Raw genomic sequence first — 20,370 nt, forward strand, 5'->3', positions numbered from 1 at the left:
GAATCTATCCATGGGTATTATCAACTAATTCATATCTTCCCATATTCTCCTCAAGATTACCAGGAGACTTTTTTATCAAAATTTTGCTAAATTCTTAGGCAAATTATATCCACAACATTCCTGTCAATGACTAGTTAAACAATGAAGGGGAAAGGAAATAAGGTTAGTTTGAGATGACCTATTCTTGAAGTCATTCTGGACTTTATAACCCATGCTTTCCTTTGTTGATGTTTGCCATTATAGGATTTTCCCAACAATAAAAGTCAAGATCACTTGCCCATAGCTTTCTCACTGTTTTCTTTCCTTTTTTAAAACATTGGTATAACCTTTACCTTTTTCCAATCTTGTTCTATTTTCCCCATTTTCCATGATCTTGCAATAATCATGGACAGGGAACAACGATTACATTGGCATTTTTTAGAAGTAGGAAACATAGTTCATCTAGGTCCCTCTCAAAACAGTGCAGTGTTAGACAAAGAACAAATTATAATTGATTGTTGCATCAGTAACTAGTTTGATTTATCAACATGACAAATATCAACTTCATTTTAACTCTGAAGAAAAAAGCAGATAGCATCACTTTCTTAAAAATCACTTTATTGAAACCTAAGTTTGGTCTTCAAGGTACAGGCAGAATAGCTTCTCCCTTGAAAAGCAAAGGACCATGGTTCCTTAGAAAATAAGCAGGAATTCCAGCCCTCCAGTAACTGAAAACTATTCTCATCAGAGTCCTGGAATCTCACCACAGATGGAGATGCCAAAACTGTACATGCTTGCCAAAATCTGTCCTTTAAAGCAGGATTGAGGATTCAGCTCCAGGGCAGTGCCTTTAAGGAGAAAGAAACTTAGGTTAAGAGAAAAAACCACCTCACTACCAAATACCTTCAAATTAAATGATATCCAAGTTCAATGTTGTATATGCTACATGAAAGGCAATACAATATATAGTGTATCCAAAAGAACTGAGTTATTCCTCCAACACATACTGGCAGAGTGATTCTCGGGAAATCATTTAATCTCTAAGTGCCCCCAGGCAATTGTTCTTTTTAAATAATAAACATTTTAATTTAAAGTTTGAGTTCCAAATTTTATCTGTCCTTCCTTCCATCCCCTGCCCCCTTCTTGAGGCTGTAAGCAATCAGATATAGGTTATACGTGGGCAATTATGAAAAACAACAGGCAATTGTTTTTGGACTATAAGTTTCAGGTGAGTTACTGATGCAGTGTGTATCTATACCAGAAATATCTTAAACCAGTGGTACTTAAACATTTTGGTCTCAAGATCCCTTTACAATCTTAAAAATGACTGAAGACTGGGGGCAGCTAGGTGGTGCAGTGGATAAAGCACTGGCCCTGGATTCAGGAGGACCTGAGTTCAAATCCAGCCTCAGACACTTGACACTTGCTAGCTGTGTGACCTTGGGCAAGTCACTTAACCCTCATTGCTCCACCAACAAAAAATTGAAGATCCCCTTCAAGAGCTTTTATGTAGATTATATCTATTGATAGTTACCATATAAGACATAAAAATATTTTCACATTATTATGAAAATTGTTTTCACCTTGTGGAACTTCTGAGACCAGGAGTTCATCAGACTACATTTCAAGAATCACTACCCTACACAGATAAAAATTTTAAGTCTAGACCAATGTATCACATAACTGGACATAGTACTGGATTCATGCCTTATTGTAAAGAATTATGGAATTCAGATTGGAAACTCCCAAATAGTGAGAGCCATTGGAAAATTTGAAGGAGGTAAAATTTTTCAGCATCCCACTACTCCTGCCTTATGTTCCTTTTACTCATCCTCCTGAGCCTATACTATTTATGTGTTTAGTGATCATAGGATTTAGAACTCGAAGGGACTTGAGAAAGTCTCTTTTCATTGGATCACAGACTAGGGTCTGAAAGGGACCTTAGTAGTCATTTAATCTAACCTCTGCCTTGCCTAGTTTTACCCTCTAATTTTACAGATGATGAAATTGTGGGCCAGAAGAGGGAAAAATGACTTTTTACAAGTTATATAGGTGGAAAGCAGTAAAGCTAGGATTCCAGTATAGTAGAGCCTCTAATGCTAAATCTATAGCTCTTTCTACTAGATTGAGGTATTCTCACAATGACTTCTTTTAGGAGTAATAATAATAGCTGACCTTTAAAAAAGTGCTTGAGGAGGCAGTTAGGTGGCACAGTAGATAAAGCACCAACCCTGAATTCAGGAGTTCCTGAGTTCAAATCCAGCCTCAGACACTTGACACTTACTAGCTGTGTGACCCTGGGCAAGTCACTTAACCCCCATTGCCCCGCAAAAAAAAAAAAGTACTTGAAGGTATGCAAAATGCTCTACAAATATCAACTCATTTGATCCTTGCAACAATCTTAAGAGGTAAATACTATTATTATTCTCATTTTATGGATGAATAAACTGAGACAGATGACAATTAAGTGACTTGCTCAGGGTCACACAACTAGTAAATATCTGAAACTGGATTTGAATTCAGGTCCTTCTGACTTCAGTTCCAACACTCTCTCTAACTGAGCAATTTCTTTCTAAATTCACTTTTTTGCAACTTCTCATGGTTGCTACTTCTATCCTCTGGGGCCAAGAAGAATAAGCTGAGTCTCTTCTGTACACTACTCCTTATAATGGGACTACAAAAGGGGCGAGCAGTAAAGAGAGATTGGGCCTCACACCTCTGTCAATTTTTCTGAAAGGTATGATGTTCTCTTAGCTGGACAAGTCCCAGAGTCAAGAATTCTGGAAACAAGGGGTTGTTATGTAGCTGACACGACTTAAATACCTACACTCTCTTTCTCTGGGCAGCTAGGTGGCATAGTGGATAGAGTGAAGGACCTGGAATCAGGAACATTCATCTTCCTGAGTTCAAATCTGGCCTCAGACACTTTCTAGGTATATTACTTTGGGCAAGTGATTTTACACCTTTTGCCTCAGTTTCCTCATCAGTAAAATGAGCTGGAAAAGTAAATGGCAAACCACTCCAGTATCTTTGCCAAGGAAACCCCAAATGGGGTCACCAAGAGTTGGACATGATTGAAAAACAACTGAACAACAACAAAATGTTCTTTCTTTTCCTATTTCCATTAAACACCTCAACCTTTGTGGGTGGTATGCCAAATAGTTCCTTTCCCTGAACGTCCCAAAACTCTAATCATCCATCACAACACAAAAGAAATGGACTCACCTTCAACGCATTGCTGTGCAAAGTATGTAGGAACCCCTCTACACAGATCACTGATAGTCTTTCCATACTGAGCAACATTCTTAACCCGACGGGGTAAAATGATGTAGGTGAGACCTTGTGAGGAGTGATAATTCCTAGGTAACTGAAAGTAGATGGGATTTAATATTTAGACTTGGAAGAGACCTTGCTGATGGATTATTTAGTCCAATCTCTTCATTTTGCAGATGAGGAAACTGAGTGCCAGTGATGGGAAGGGGGCTAACCCAACATCACATGTCAGGCAGTAGGATTAACTAGAGTTAGAAGGAGCCTCAGAGATCATCTAGTCCACCCTTCTCATCTTTACATATGAAGAAAATGAGGCATAGCATGGTTACATGACTTGCCCAAGGTCATATAGAGAATAAGTATCCAAGGCAGGATTTGAACTCTGCTAGATCTGGAATATAGCATATGGAAATAAGCTGTTGGTGGATGGACACTTTACAGCAGTGGGGAGAAACCTTTAGCCCACAGGTTGAATTTAGATTTCAACTTACCTCAATTCAGACTATAGAGCCCAAACCAAGACACTACACTTCCATTTATAACTAGAGTTGCAGAAATGTAATGTGATTTTTAAAAAAAAACAATTTTAGCAGCAATTTTCCAAACATGGGGCTGTTGATCCTTGACTAACGCTGTGTCTGTCTGTCTCTCTCTTTTCCTGTGTCTCTGTCTGTCTGTCTGTCTGTGTTTAGGTCTTTCTTGGGCTCCTATTTCTGTGCATATACCTTCAGTGACCACTCTATTGAAGTATATTTTATATTGTTACATTTATTGAACAATTGTATGTTCCCTTTAAAAAATTTTAATAATGACATTTATAGAGCACTTTATATGCACTTCTCTTTGGAACTCCTCTCCAGGGGCCTAAATGTCAGGACAAACCAGCCCATTTAGCCCACTATATCTAGCTGGCCCCAGACATCAGACCATTCTCTGACTTCATATTCAATCCACCCATCCTCCCAGGTCATCATACCATCTTCCTGCCATCCAAGTGTGGGTAGATTTCCCTATCCCTTTCCACCCACAGCTCTGAACACAGCAATTAAAGCAATAGGGACATTGCTTCTTGTAAAGAAAATAGGGAGTAAAAATAAGATGGAAGAAAATTCACAAAGAGTAATTATAACTTTGAATGTAAATGGCATGTTTTTAGCAGCTCTCTTCATGGTGGCAAAGAACTAGGAGTTACAGGGATCTCCATCAATTGGAGAATGGCTGAACAAGTTGTGGTATATGGTTGTGATAGAATACTGCTGTGCTATAAGAAGCAATGAGCTCATTAATCTTAAAAAGGCATGGAAAGACTTGCTTGAAATGATGAAGAGCAAAATGAGCAGAACCAAGAGAACATTGTATACAGTAACAGCAATGTTGTTTTAAGAACAACTTTGAGTGACTAAGCCATTTTGACTATTATAAATACACAAATTAAAAATGAAAGGATGTATAAAGATACTATCTGCATCCAGAGAAAGAACTGATAAATAGATGTATATATAGAAAAATTGTACACACACACACACACACACACACACACACATATATATATATATATATATTCCTATTTGTGTCTAATGGTAGCCATCTCTAGGTCTAGGGCAGGGGGGAAGAAAACAAAGGAAAAAAAGAAATTTACAACATAACATTTTTTTATATTTGGAGGGAATAGCAAGTTGTATGTAGTAGATTTGTACTTTCATGCGCAATCATCTTTTTTATTGTACTATGTTATGGAAATGCTTGATTTGTTCCCTGATTTGAAAATAATTGTTTATTTAAAAAAATTTTAAAGGGTATGTCAATAGATTGCCCTAAATCTCAATAGTACCTCTAGGGGAGAGGTGGCCTGGGGAAGGAGCTTTGATCTGAGAAATGAGAGGGTTGATGAGTTGATGTTTATGTTGAGTTTCATAGGTTTACCTAAGGAAGCCTGAAGAAGCAAATGGCACATACCCAGGGCATTTGGATATATTTATTCATGTTCTTTTCACTTTACCAATCAAAATTCAACTAATAATGCAGGTCAGACCCCATCAAAATGAATGTTTCTAAATTAATTGATAGTGTACAATATCACCATAGTCAATATTCCTTGTCCTAAGTGGGTCACTGTACTTATAAATCCTTTGCAATACAGCAAGATGCTAGTATCATCATAAGTAAAAATAAATACTAGTAATTCTCATTAACTCCTATTTCTGAGATGCTAAGGTTTACATGGGGCAGCTAGGTGCTGCAGTAGATAGACTCTGGCCCCAGAGTCAGGAGGACCTGAATTCAAATCTGGCCTTAGACAAATCCTAGCTGGGTGACCCTGGGCAAATCACTTAACCATGTGTGCCTCAGTTTCCTCATCTGTAAAATGATCTAGAGAAGGAAATGATGAACCACTCCAGTATCTCTGACAAGAAAACCCCAAATGGGGTCACAGAGAGTCATACATGGCTGAAAGGACTCAACAACAACAAGGTTTACAAGGTCCTTTCCCAATAGCAATCTTCAGAGATAAGTAGTTCAAAGAGTATTATCTTCCTTTTACAGATAAGGAAAATGAGGCTCAGAGAATTCATAGTCCTACAGCTAGCAAGTGCCCAAGGTAGGGTTCAAATCCGAGTCTCTCACTTGTTCTACTATACCACCCTTTTTGAAAACCAAGCATCTATGCATCAACAAACTAGTTGGAAAGTTGTCCTGCAGTATCCATAGTTCTGTTATCAAGAAATCTTTGGTGGTCAGCACTGCCCCCTTACCTGTTTGTCCAGGGCTTTGTGGAATGTTTCCAGACTGGGGAAGATCACTTTGTCCATCCTTGTTAGCACACAAGCCTTCTTACTAAACAGTTTGGCAGCCAAATAACCCTTGAACAACCCAATAGAAATTTTTATAATAAAAGTTGTTACTTTGGCCTGAACTTAGTTCATTCTACCTGGATATAATATGAAAACAGGAATTATTCCTCACAACCACTGCCTATGGAAAGCCCAGGCTTAGCTAAGTCTTTAAACACAAACTCATGCATGCACACACACACATGCACATACTCTATATAATATACATATTGTATATGTGTATATAACATACATAATATACATATACATACATACACTTACACATATAGTACAATACAGGTGTATATACATATACATGTACCTACACATGTACATATACACATGTGTGTGCATATACATAGACATAATATACATATACATATAGTGAGAACATAATGAGATTTGGCAGATACTCAAAGGTCCCACCTGGAGATTAATCTAAAGTGATTGAATTAAGTGAGAGTGATTGACCTTGCTGATTAGCCTACTTAAAGTTAATTAGATTGTAACCACACCTGACTGGCCCTTAAGAAGGTATTGTTCTCAGAAGCTAAGGACTTTGAACTCAACATGAGACCACCTTCAAGTCCAGTGAATCAATGGATTGGGGTAACAATAACCAATCAGCTTGAAGCAGTGTGTAAGGACCACCTTTGCTCTGGACCTATAAAAAGCTTCCACATTCAGCTTGCTGAGTAGTTCATGGTTGAAGCAGGCTCATGGTGGAAGACTTGAAGAAGAACCAGATCAGGCTGGAACTCTAGGCTAGATAGGCCTTTTCTTAACTTTCTGAACTCCACTTTAATAAATGTTTAATGCCCAAAGACTGTTGCTAAAGCTTCTAATTTAAGGCAACCACACATGTATATTTTAAACATCACATTATACATATACATATACATATACATATACATATACATATACATATACATATACATATACATATACATATACACAGCAAACTTCCAGCCCCTTTCTGTCTGGCCTGCTTAGTGGAGAAGGATCAACTTAGAAAGTTGGTGATGATGATATCTGATATTTGCATGGTCCTTAGAGGTTTCTACAATGCTTTGCATAAGTTATCTTTTTTGATCCTTACACCAGTCCTATGGGATGGATGCTACAATCCCTGTTTTACAGATGGGGAAATGAAAGTTTACATGACTTGCCGATGGTTATATAATAGCAGTCAGGATGCCATATAACAATAGTTTTATACAACAAGATCTGAATCCTATGAGCCTTGAGTGTAAACACTGATGAGTATACAACATATCAGTGTTTACGCTCAAGGATCATAGGATTCAGACACCGAAGGGACCTTAGAGTTGGACCTTGGTACAATTCCATCTCATTTTACAAATGAGAAAACTGGAGCTCAAAGGGGTTAAGTGACTTAGGATCAACCAAATCATAGGCTTTAGAGTTGGAATGGACCCAAGGGTACCATAACATACTCAAGGTCACAGATAGTGAATATCGTAACCAGGATTTGAAACCAAGGCTGCCGACTATACAACCACCACACCAAGGAGTCACACGAAGGGAAATGGAGAAAGGAAGGAAACAAGCATTTATATCACGCCTACTACTTGCCAGGCACTGTGCTAAGAGCTTTACAGATATCATCTTCTTTGATCCTTATAACAACCCTGCAAGGCAGGTTCTATTATGATGCCCCCAGAGGCCAGTTGTCTATGAACTATATACCCTGTTGCCTCCCCACTCTGGCCACATTATTTTTCTCTTGTGAAATATCAGACTGAAAGGTGGCCAAAACCAGGTGTGTTCCACCCTTGTGCCAATGAGGCTCATGTCTTACATGGTTGTAATCCAGTATGATATCACATTCACTCCAAGGATTAGTGTCATGGATGAGAGCGATGCTACCACTTATATGGACACTGGGGCTTCGGTCCTCATGGGTTCCATTCAAGAGCTTATTCTGGTCCTAGAGAAAACAAAATCTTGAGCACCATTAAAGAGACTGACACAGAGCTTCTCCAGATCCCCAGAGGGGGCATTCATTCAAAATTCTTTCCTTCATGCACTTTGCGGGGGGGTCGGGGGGTGGGGATGAGAATGGTTTGTGGAAGATCATTCTGAGGATGCACTGTTTTAAATTCCCTTGGCTCTCAGAAACTCTACTGCTAAAACCTTTGGTAGCCACTCACCATCTCTGCCAGGGATGGAGTCGAGAACATTATCAAAAAGGCAGCAATCGCTGTCTAGAATTGAAACAAACAAAAAAGTCAAAACAAATAAACAAAAGGTCCTGTTGCCCTTGCATCACAACCAGAGTGTAGAGCTCCCTCCCCTGCAAAAAAAAGTCCAGAGCCTCTGTTCTCCAAATTGTTTCTAGTTAATAAAATTTAAAAATAGGAGCCACCTTCAAGATCATTTAATCCAACCCTCTCATTTTACAGACAAAGAAACCGAGGCCCAGAAGGAAAAAGTAATCTGCCCCAAATCATTAAGCTCATAAGTAGTGAGGGCAGCATTCAAACCCTTATCTTCCAAATCCACATTCAGAATCTTTCTCCCAACCCCACAATGCTCTGGCAGAGCAATCTGCTTAAGGGTCTACACAGGTCATTTATACACTAGTGTAAATGGTTATTAGTCTACTCAGGTAGTTCTCCCAGGGATTTAGAGCTAGAAGACAACTTAGAGATGATCCTGCCCAATTACCTCAATTTACAAAAGGGAAAACTGAGCTGGAGAGATGCTGTAATCTGCCCAGGAATACACAGGTAATAGAATCAGGATTCACACCCAGTTCTGTGACTTTAAAGACAGGGCCCTTTCCACTATACTATATGGTGAGAAAGGCCTTGGCTTGGGTTTTTGTTGTTGTTGTTGTTGTTTTTCATTAAATTGGATAGTTTCAAATCAATGAAAATTTGCCTTTTCTCTGTCCCACTATCCCACACAAAATGAGGAAGAAAAACAAAACCCCTGCTATAAACATGTATAGTTAAGCAAATACATTCCACATTGATTGTGTGAAACCTGTCTCATAATGTTCTATCAGCCCTCTGCCAGAAGGTGGGGATGTCACTGTATCTTCAGTCCTCCAGCATCATGTTTGGTTATAATCAGAGGTCTTAAGCCATTTAAAATTGTTTGTCTTAACAATCTTGCTGTTAGTCTATACACAAAGACTTTGCTTCTTGATTAAAGAAACCTCATGCAACAGTCAGTCAATAAGCATTTATCGTTGTTGTTCAGTCATTTCTGAGACCTCGTGACCCCATTTGGGGTTTTCCTGGCAAAGATACTGGAGTAATAGTTTGCCATTTCCTTCTTCAGTTCATTTTACAGATGAGGAAACCAAGGCTAATAAGGTTAAGTGACTTACCCAGGGTCACACAGCCAATGTCTGAGGCTGAATTTTAACTCAATAAGATGAGTCTAGCTGACTCCAGACATCCGTTGTGCCAACTAGTTGCCCCTAAATATCAGTATTGCTTCTCTGTATTCATCTGCCATCTGTGAAATCCCTCATTGGAGACAGAAATTGGAACTAGCTGTGGGACTACTTGTAAGTTCATTTACTTCTCTGAACATTAGTTTCTTTTTCTATAAATGAGAATCATCATCATCATGATACACTATGTACTCACTTTGCCTATGGAGTCGGGAAGGCCAGGAGTCAAATCCTGCCTCTGAAAAACACTAGCTGTGTGCCCTTGTCAAGCTTCAGGTCACTTCCCCACCCTCTGGCCTCTTCCTTTGGTGAGTTCCTTCCCACACTTCCATTTGAGGAAGCACCCATGCCAGCCATCCTTTCCTCAACCTCAAACAAGTTCATGATGCCCTGGATCACCTCTCTCTCCACCCTGCTCCCATAAGGGGACTTTCCCTCTTCCCCTTTCAACTCTTCATTAGGTGTTATCTTCTCCCACCAGAATGTAAGCTCCTTGAGGAGAGAGACAGCTTTTCTTTTTGCTTTTATTTATATTCCCCTGCTTGGCACAGTGTCTGGCACATAGCAAGCACTGGATAACTGCTCCATCTAGCTATCTGCCCCTCTGTCTATCATCTATCATTTCTCTATCTTTCCATTTATTCGTCCATCATCTATCTTCTATCTATCTATCTATCTATCTATCTATCTATCTATCTATCTATCTATCTATCATCTCTCTATCTGTGTATCTATCATTTATCTATCCATCCATCTAGCTATCAAGCTATCTGTCCATCTGTCTAACATCTGTTTATTTATTATCTATAATTTCTCTATCTTTCCATCTATTTATTTATCATCTATCTATCCATCTATCATCTCTCTATTGGTCCATCTATCTTCTCTATCTGTCCATCTGTCTATTTATCATCTAACCTCTGTCTATCATCTATCTATCATCTCTCTGTTCATCTATCCATCTATAATCTATTATCTATCATTTCGCTATCTTTCCATTTATTTATCTATTATCTATCCTCCATCTATCTATCATCTCTCTGTCCATCCATCTATTTATCATTGATCTATCCTCTATCATCTAGCTATCATCTCTGTTTATCTATATGTCCATCTGTCCATCATCTATCTGTCCAACTATCTTTTTATCTATCATGTGTTATTTGTTATTTCTCTCTTTCCATCTGTTTATTTCTCTATCATATATCTAGCTTTTATCATCTATTTATCTATCATCTCTCTATCTGTTCATATATTTATCTATCTGTCCAACTGTCTATCTACCATCTATCTATCCTCTCTCTATAAATCTATTTCCTCATCTGTAAAATAAGGGAGTTGGATTAGATAGTTTCTAAGGTCCTATGATTCTCTGATCTTCATGAGGTTGTAGTGGGGATAACACTTTGTAAATCTAAAATGCTATAGGAGTGTGAGTGGTTATTGTTATTTTTATCTCATCCTCTTCTCACAGAATGAAAACAATGAAACCTAAAATCAATCATAAAATAGAAAATAAAATCAGCCAGCTACTACATTCAATTTAATTCAACAAACATTTATTCAAGTACTACCAGGTGCAGGGTGGGGGAGGAGGCAACATGGTATAGTGATCAAAGAGAGGGCCTTGGGTTGAGGAATCTCTGGGTTATAGTCCTGCCTCTGACACATCTAGGCTATATGGCTCTAGGTAAGTCATTATCTCTCAGTGCCCCTGAGCAGCTCTCTGAGACTTCTCTATAGAGAATATGGTAGAGGAAACTCCTCACTGGGAACTCTGAGTTACACAGATAAAATCATAAATCTGCTTTTTAAAAAAATGTTAGGGACTATGTTAAACACTGGAGAGAAAAAAAAAGTGAAATGACACAATTTCCCCCCTTAAGGAGCTGACAATTAGGTAAAAGTTTAAAGTCTAGAAATAGTAATATGATATATTTGATAGTGGACCCTTTTTACATTAATTGCATCATTATTTTATATTATCATTATGTATATATATATATTTATATATTATTTTATATGAACTATTTCTATTGTACTGCTCTGAGAAGTAGAAAGAGATCAGTGCCACTTATTTCATTCATATTTAGAATTTAAGCCTGAGAAGCAGTATAGCCTAGTAGATACAGAGTTGGCCTCAGAGTCAGGAACCATCTCTCATACAAACTGGGTGTGTTTTTGTTGTTGTCATTTAGTTGCTTTTCAGTCATGTCCAACTCTTTGTGACCCCATTTGGAGTTTTCTTTGCAAAGATACTGGAATGGTTTGCCATTTCCTTCTCCAGCTCATTTTACAGATGAGGAAACTGAGGCAAACAGGATTAAGTGACTTGTTCAGGGCCACACAGCTAGTAAGTATCTGGCCAGAGTTTGACTCAGGTCTTCCTGACTCCAGCTCCAAGCCCTGTATTCTGTCCACTGCCCAAGCTGCCCACAGACTGAGTGTGTAGCATGGACAAGCCTTTTGCCATTCCAGTGCCTCAAATCAACCCCCTAAGACTAGAAGTGGCAGAGTAGGGGCGTATTCGCTTTGGCAGAGGGAATTCCCTCAAAGGGGAGGTCCTGAGTCTGGGTTAGGACATGCAGCATTTCTTTACACTGGAATTTTGTAACTAAAATAAATGTTTGAGTAGAGGTGCTTGGCTTTGGAATCTCTTCCAAACTCACAGAGATTCTAAATCTCTCTGCCCATTGGCTACCTTGGAAAATAACATTTATTGAGGAAGGTGATGAATGTTCACAGGTAAATAGAGTCCATGCAAAGGGCTTTGGATAGTGTAAGCACTTAATAATATTTGTGGTTCAGTGTACATTTTATTTTTATTTGAATAATCCAAAGAAAGAATGGTATAGAGAAGAGTGTCAATCTTGGAGTCAGGAAAACGTGGTTCAGGTCCTTCCTCTGATTTCTATTAGCTGATGGACATCTTAATTCAGCGGGTCCAAAACTGAATTTATTATTGTTCCCATGATTTCTATTAGGTGTATAAACAGTAAGTCAATAAACATTTATTAAGTGCCTACTGTTTTCCAGGCATTGCACTAAGCACTAGAGATACAAAGAAAGCCAAAAGACAGAACTTGGCCTTAAGTAGCTCCCATGAGAGAGACAACATGCAAACAGATATGTAGACTATAGATGGAATAGGTTGGAAAGTCTTTCAGCCTCTCATTCAGATGAGTTGCCAATCTCCATTGGTGAAGGAAGTTTCCACGCCAGATGTTCCCTACCCTATACTGGTAAAATCATAGCTCTGAAGAATAATTTATTTTAAAAAGGAAATAAGGAAAAAGAGAACTACCCTGGAAATTATAATCATGATGATAGTCACGGAAGCAGTAGAACTAAGAAAAGAGCAGTAACTCCATAGTCTGAGAATATGGATGAGAATCTTGCCTCTGCTACTTGATACCAGCATGGCCTTGGGAAGAATCCTCTGATCCTCAATTTCCTCATCTATGAAATGAGGGGGATAAACTCAATGATCACTAAGGTCCCTTCCAACCTTAAGATCCCATCATTTGGGGCAGCTAGATGGCACAGTGGATAAAGCACCAGCCCTGAATTCAGAAGTACCTGAGTTCAAATCCGGCCTCAGACACTTGATACTTACTAGCTGTGTGACCCTAGGCAAGTCACTTAACCCCTCAGTGCCTTGCAAAAAAAAAAAAAAAGATCCAATCACTGAAGAGCCCTATAGTTTACTAAGAGGCAGCCAGGTGGTGCAATGGATAGAGCACCAGGCCTTAAGTCAGGAATACATCATCCTGAATTCAGTTCTGACTTCACACACTACCCAGCTGTGTAACCCTGGACAAGTCACTTAATCACTCTTTGCTTCAGTTTCCTCATCTGTAAAATGATCTGGATAAGTAATTAGCAAACAACTCCAGTACCTTTGCCAAGAAAACCCCAAATGGGATCATGAAGAGTCAGACACAACTGAAACGACGTTAAAAAACCCACAGTTTTACTGTTTAACATATATGGCTTTATCCAGTCCTCATAAGAACTATGTAGAGCGGGCAGCTTAAGTATTATTATTTTGAAGTTAGAAAGTGTACTTACATGGAACTTCATATTACCCCTCTCCTGGACCCGAGGAAACAGCAAAATAGCATTTTTTGTGTCTGACTTTTATAAGTATGTATTGAATTTTCTCTTATCAGTTTTTACAGAGGACATTAGGTAATTGGTCAATGGCTCAGAGACTGTTTAGCACCAACAGGCAATAATGGTAAATATTGCTATCAGTTTTCCCCAACTGATTTTCCTCCCTACTTCCCCATCACCTTCTGTACTCCATTAGCTCCAAAGCAAATAACCTAATGAAATGGTTTTTGTGGTGTGGCATCCCTGGATGAGTTTGCCATGCCAACTCAGCTTGGCTTGTTAATGTGCTTTTTGGTCATTGAGACTCTCTGGAACTAGAATCAGAGAATCAAGTTAAGTCAAAAAGCATTTATTCAGAGCCAACCATGGACTTGGTACAGTGCTAAGCAAGGGGGATTTAAAAAAAAGGGCAAAAACAGTCCCTACTCTCAAGAAGCTCATGTCTAAGGGGGAGACAACATGGGAACAATTGTGTACAAACAAGAGGCACAGGAGATAAATTGGGATAGGCCTCAAAGGGAAGTCAGGGAGATTAAGGAGGACCAGAAAGGGTTTCTTGAAGAACGTGGGACTTGAGCTGAAGCTTAACAGAAGCCAAGGGGGGGAGGGGAGGGCAACTAGGTGGCACAGTGGATTAAGCACCAGCCCTGCATTCAGGAGGACCTGAGTTCAAAATCTGGCCTCAGTCACTTGATACTTACTAGCTGTGTGACCTTGGGCAAGTCACTTAGCCCTCATTGCCCCACCAAAAAAAAAAAAAAGAAAGAAAGAAAGGAAAAAATAAAGGAAGCCAAGGAGGCCAAGAAGTAGAGATGAGGAGAAAGGGAATTCCAGAGATAGCAGACAACTGGTGAAAATATGTGATGAACTAGGAGGCTGGTGTCACTAGATCACAGAAAAAGTGGAGAGGAGCGAGGTATAAGAAGACTGAAAAGGTAGGAGCTGGCTAACCTGGGAAGGGTTTTAAAGCCAAACAGGGGATTTCATATTGGATCTAAGAAGGAAGAGGGAGCCACTGGAGATTACTGAATGGGAGTGGGGGGAGGTGACATGGTTGGCCCTTTGTTTTAGGAAGACAAGCTTGACAGCCGAGTAGAGGAAGAATCCTCAATTATTAGAAGTGGTAGGAACATTAGATGGAGACCATCTAGTGTGGTTCCCCTCATTTCATAGACCAGAGAACTGAGATGCAGAGAGAGAGTGTGATCTCATCCAAGGTGACAGACCTAGAAATTCTTATTTCACAATGCTTCCCTTATCTGTGTCCGGACCATCAGCACAGCTCTCTTTATGGTGATTTTATATCGGGAATATCACTTGGTTCATAATTTCATAGGATCATGGATGAAAACTGGAAGGGAACTCAGAGGTCATCTCATTTTCCCCACATGTGGAAACTGAGGCCCAGGGAAGAAAACTGATTGGCTCAAGTTCACACAGGTAGTAAGTTCAGAGGTAAGATTTGAACCCAGGTTCTCTGACTCCAAAGTCAATGCTTTTTCCACGATACCAGGCCACATCCCATCTACCATGCTATCTTCCCTAGTTAATATAAGAAAAGGTGATCTGCCAAGTAGAAGACTGGGGCCCAGAGGACTCGGACCTTTCATCTCCAGGATGCCCACCATATCTAAATGTCCCTAGTCATGTTTCACCTTACACCCTGGACATCTTCTCACTAACCTCCTTCCCACTCTTACCCCTTCCCCCTTATCCCTGGCTCTTTCCAATTATGGAACCATAATCAAATCAATACTGCCCTGGCTACTGAAAAGACTGTCTCTTTGACTCCATTCCTCATTTCTGTGCCTTTCCAAACTAAATATCCCCTTCCCTTATCTGTTGTCTCCTCCTATTAGAATGTCCTTAAAGGCAGGAATTATCTCCACTTTTTTGTATATATATCCCCAGAACTTAAAATAGTATTCGACATATATAAGCTCTTTATAAATTACTATTCATTTATTCATTCAACCAAGGGAGATTTCAACCAACAATAGAATTTAAATGGGGTTTTGTTTGGTCCAAACCTGTGATTTAATTGATACAGGAAGTCCTAGTGAGGGAGTCTTTCTTTATTAATGTGATTTATCTGCAAGTATTCCACAATTTATAGTTTTGGAAAGCTGCCTGGGGTTAAGTGATTTGCTCTAGATCACTCTACTACTAAGTATCAGAGGCTGTATTTGAACCCACGATTTCTTGAATCAGGACACAGCTCTTTAGTCACAATACCATGCCACATCTCAAGAACAAGCTCCCAAGGATTTAGAAAGGGAAAAAGTATTTCTGGTGAGGATAAATAGTGTGGGGAAGAGCAGGGGTGGGGAATGAATGATAAGCACACCTCCACACAAACATTTTCAGCTGTAAATGGTCTTAGGGTGACAATTTTCATGTCCCCATATTAAAACATTGATAGATTTATTTTATTTTCATGTTTGCCCACAGCAATATATATATCCCAATTCTCTCTGAAATCTGAAGTTCATTTACAACTATGGATATCTTAGTCCTTTAGGTCAATGGATAGGAAAAGGATATTTATGCTTTTGTCATCTGAGATGGTGGAGAAAAAAAGTTATAGAAAGTCACCTTAAGGTTATCTAAAGCTTGGAGCCCCTGGCAAGAGCAAAGAATGGTGACCAAACCCGGATCTCTTAGTCCTGCTTATTGTTTGATAAAACAAAATTCCTGAATTTCCTTCTAATGCTGCTTATTGCCTGCTATCAGCTAATACTGGCTCTGAGTTCTTCCTCATCATTCTACATTTAGTAAGTGTTCCTGGAAGAGAGGAGGGGGGTGATGAGGGAATCCTGCCCTTGCACAAAATCCAAATTCCCTTACAAAAGACACCCTTCACAAAAACACAATCTATTGATTGTTAATAAGATGAACAGGTATGTTCTTTAAATATAGTGGTATGGTAGTAACTATAGACTGTGGTATGTAACCAAATCTGTGCTTCCTCTCAATGATAAGCCAGGAAGACCTAAACTCAAATCTGGCCTGAGACCCTTATGAGTTGTGTAACCCTGGGCAAGTCACTTAACCTCCATTTATCTGAGTTTCCTCAACTGGAAAATGGGAATAATAATAGCACTAACTTTACAGGGTTATTGTGAGACTCAAATGAGACAATATTGAAAAGCACTTAGCACAGTGCCTTGAACATGTTTGGTGATATATATATATATATACACTTATGTGTGTATATATACATATACACATACACATATTATTGATTTAATTTATGTATATTATATAAATATGATTGTTATTTTCCTTCTTTAACCTGCATATGTACATTGTTCATTTGGTTCTATTTTCTTAATTCTGCATCAGTTTATATAAATTTTCCCACATTTCTTTGATTTCTTAATTTCTTAACAGTTCCATTATGTTCATATATTCTCATTTGTTCTGTCATTCTCCAGTCATTAGGCATACATTGTTTCCAGCTTCTAGTTATTAAAAATAATGCTGTTAGATATGTATTTTTGTATATATTGTGGGCATTTTCTTGCTATAAATTAACCCACTTAAATATAGTCCTAATAGTGACATCACTTGGTCAGTGGGTTTGAAAGGCTTAGTGACTTTTATTGCATAATTCCAAATTGTTTTCCACAATGGGTGAACCAATTCACAGATAGTGTTTACATGCCTGTCTTGCTACAACTCCTCTAACAATGAATTTTCCCACTTTTCTAGCCTCAAGCTAGTTCTACTCTTTCTCTGATTATTAGTGACTTGAATATTCCTATTTCTTCTTTGAAGACTATGTATTCATATTCATTGACTACTTGTCCATTAAAGGAATGGCTCTCAAGCTTATGTTAGTTCTATATAAATATAGATGTCAGACTTTCAACTGAGATATTTAATGTAAAGCCTTTTCCTTATCTATATCTTTTCTTCTGGCTCTATTTGCATTTATTTGTGCAAAAATGATTTTTAAAAATTTTGCAACATTACAATTATCTTTTAAAATTTTTTTATGATCTATTCTGACCTATCCCTGCTTATGAGTTTTTCCTCTATCAGTAATTATAAAAGATGTAATTTTCCATTTCTTCTCTAATTTAATGGTGAGATTTTTTTGGTTTAGATTATTTTTATCCATTTATAATTTATTGCGGTATGAGATTTAAGATGCTAAGCTAAAGCTATTTTCACTAGGCTGATTTCCAGTTTTTCCAGTGGAGAACATTTGCTCTGAGAAGTTAGGTGACACAGTAAAAAGAGTACTGGGCCTGGAGTCAGGAAGACTCCTGGCCTCAGACACCTACCAGTTGGTAAGTCACTTAACCCTGTTTGTCTCAATTTCCTCATCTGTAAAATAAGCTGGAGAAAGAAATGGCAAACCACTGCAGTATCTTTGCCAAGGAAAACCCAAAATGAGATCACCTAGAGTCAGACATGACTCAAAATAAATAAACAACGATGACAATGATAACAAATGTTTGCTCCAACCCGCTTTCCCAGGGTCAAGTTCTAGTAGGTAACCCAGAGAAACTAGGATAGGTTAGGATATCTTTCTTTCATCAGCCCAACTCTTCCCCAGCTGTGCTTCTCTAATTATTGCTAGCTAGTCACTAGCTCTCTATTTGGTTTTAACTACTTAATGTCAGGTAGCTTTTACAAAAGGAAGGAAATAAACAATTATTAAGGGCAGGCACCATCCTGAGCACTTTTATAAATATTGCTTCATTTGATCTTCACAACAACCCTGGGAGGTGGGGGCTAGTATTCCCATTTTATAATTGCAGAAACTGAGGCAGACTGAGGTTAAATGACTTGCCCAGGGTCACATAGCTTATGTGTCTAAAGCTGGATTTGAGTTCAGGTGTTCCTGACTCCAGGCCCAGCACTCTCAATCTTTCTCTCTCTTCACCACATTCTTATTCTCCTTGATAAATGCTTAAAAGTCTAACTCTTGCTGTCACACAGCCTAGCTACCTAGCTAGGAATGTTTACTTTGAAGATATAATAAGAATAAAGTATAGACTTTCCCCCTCACCCCTCATGGGCATGATCTCTCATGCATCACCTTGGTCCTCTTGTGGAGTAGGCTCAAAACAACTCAGTTTCTACATGGCATTGATTCCCCCAAGTCCATGTCCAACGGCAGCACTTCTACCAAATGAGTCCTTGTCTCATCTACTGCTACTAAGAGGCCTAGAATGTCACTCCTTGTTCCTCTGGGCATCAATTCTGGTCAAGCTGCAAAACTAGATGTAGAATTCTGGGATACCCAAGGAACCTTCATACTTTGGAATGACAAGATGCCAAGGCATTCTCACAGACCTTTTGAACTCACAAGGTCACAGAGGATCCCCTCCTCTTACCTGGAATGAAAAGAATAAAAGCAGGAGGCCAACAACTGGGGTCCATTTCTTAGGGTCCATGGTGACAAAATATTAGGAGACCCCGTGTTGTCCTCAGCTGTGCCCTGAGCTTAACAAGATGAAAATCCTTTGCGATCACCCTCTGGCACAATCACCAGGCGTTCTCTGACCAAAGACAAGCACTGGACAAACTCAGAAAGTCCTACAATGAATCAAACTTGTCATTTTGTTGTTACCCCTCATTGTCAGGGTAGCCACTAGTATAAGCATTGAGATATCCCCACACTGCCTTGGGTCCCCCTACTAAGGGCAGGACCCCAGCACATGTATCTATAGCTCCTCCTTGCCTTTTTCCTCACTCTGAAAATAAAATTTCTCTTTAATTTCTGACTCACCTGTCTCTGGCCTGCTCTGTTCAGCTCTGGCCATTCACAGGTTAAAGGCAGGTTCTACCTGGCTGACAATAGCTTCAGAGGAAAGAAGGCTCCCAAGACCTTGTCCATTACAGCATGATTTCTCAATGAATGCTGTTAACAAAGGTCACAGGAGCTTCCTCAGAAGTGTGTAAGAAAAAAAGGAGGTTGATGATGCTGACACACCTTTTTGAATGTGTCCAAAGCCAATTGTAATGATTGGAGTGATGCCACCTGTTGGAGAGTTACTGTAGGAAAGCTCCACCATGAGGAGAAGGTGTCTGAGAGCAAGCCATGTGGTCAGGTCCTTGGCATTCAAGAAGTGACGTTTGCTCATGGGTACTGTCTATCAAAGCTACCAGCCAATCAACTTGAGGAGCCTCCCATTTCTGGGAGGAAGCTGACACTGGCGGAGGGCTTCTTGCTTTTTTGGAGTTGGGGACATCAGCTTGGTGGCAGGACTTCACATGGGAGGTTAGGAAGGCTAGGATTCCCATGCTATAAGAAATTTGTTCTCAATCTTTCTCTCTCTTCACCACATTCTTATTCTCCTTGATAAATGCTTAAAAGTCTAACTCTTGCTAAAGCTTATAATTTGTTGGCAACCACTCATTAAATATTTTAGACAGACTAGCTAGAATTTTAGATCTTACACAATCAAAGAGCCTCCTCTTTACCATGTGGTTGGCCAACCAGGACTAGTTGCAGAATGTCTACACGTGTATATACATAGTCTCTCCAAGGCACTTTCCTTACACATTATGATGATTCTCCCAGAAGCAAGCTTGCTAAGGTCTTCCACAAAGAGAATTTGCATCAGTTGATGAACTCTATACATAAACAATACTTTCAAAGGACCAGTTATTCTTGTACAATCAAAGGTTCCATTCTCGGGAGTTTGTTTTCTTGGGTTTATCACACACTGAATAGCTATACAAATTTCCTTCTTTGTTTTACCTATCTAATCTATTTGCTTC

General features: G+C 39.1%; 1 protein-coding gene across 1 annotated transcript; it reads right to left on the bottom strand.

Annotated features, from left to right (window-relative positions):
- Positions 1 to 723: 723 nt before the first annotated feature.
- LOC122739233 (gastrokine-3-like) lies at positions 724 to 19,040 on the bottom strand. Its single transcript, XM_043981042.1, has 6 exons — positions 18,981 to 19,040; positions 8,258 to 8,311; positions 7,906 to 8,034; positions 6,006 to 6,113; positions 3,205 to 3,346; positions 724 to 827 (listed from the first exon to the last, which is right to left on the bottom strand). The coding sequence occupies exons 1-6, from the start codon at positions 19,038 to 19,040 to the stop codon at positions 724 to 726; spliced, it is 597 nt and encodes a 198-aa protein (XP_043836977.1).
- Between the last annotated feature and the right edge of the window lie 1,330 nt (positions 19,041 to 20,370).

This window comes from Dromiciops gliroides, chromosome 2, assembly GCF_019393635.1.
Source record: "Dromiciops gliroides isolate mDroGli1 chromosome 2, mDroGli1.pri, whole genome shotgun sequence".
NCBI classification, from domain to species: domain Eukaryota; kingdom Metazoa; phylum Chordata; class Mammalia; order Microbiotheria; family Microbiotheriidae; genus Dromiciops; species Dromiciops gliroides.

Bases quoted from the DNA above. Each gene is read 5' to 3' on its own strand.
- LOC122739233 (XM_043981042.1), bottom strand. From the start codon at position 19,040: ATGGACCCTAAGAAATGGACCCCAGTTGTTGGCCTCCTGCTTTTATTC. The intron at 8,312-18,980 runs GTAAGAGGAGGG...TTTCAATTCTAG, and splicing joins TTTTATTCTTTTCATTCCAG to ACAGCGATTGCTGCCTTTTT. The intron at 828-3,204 runs GTGAGTCCATTT...TTCTCCTTAAAG, and splicing joins TGCACAGCAATGCGTTGAAG to GCACTGCCCTGGAGCTGAAT.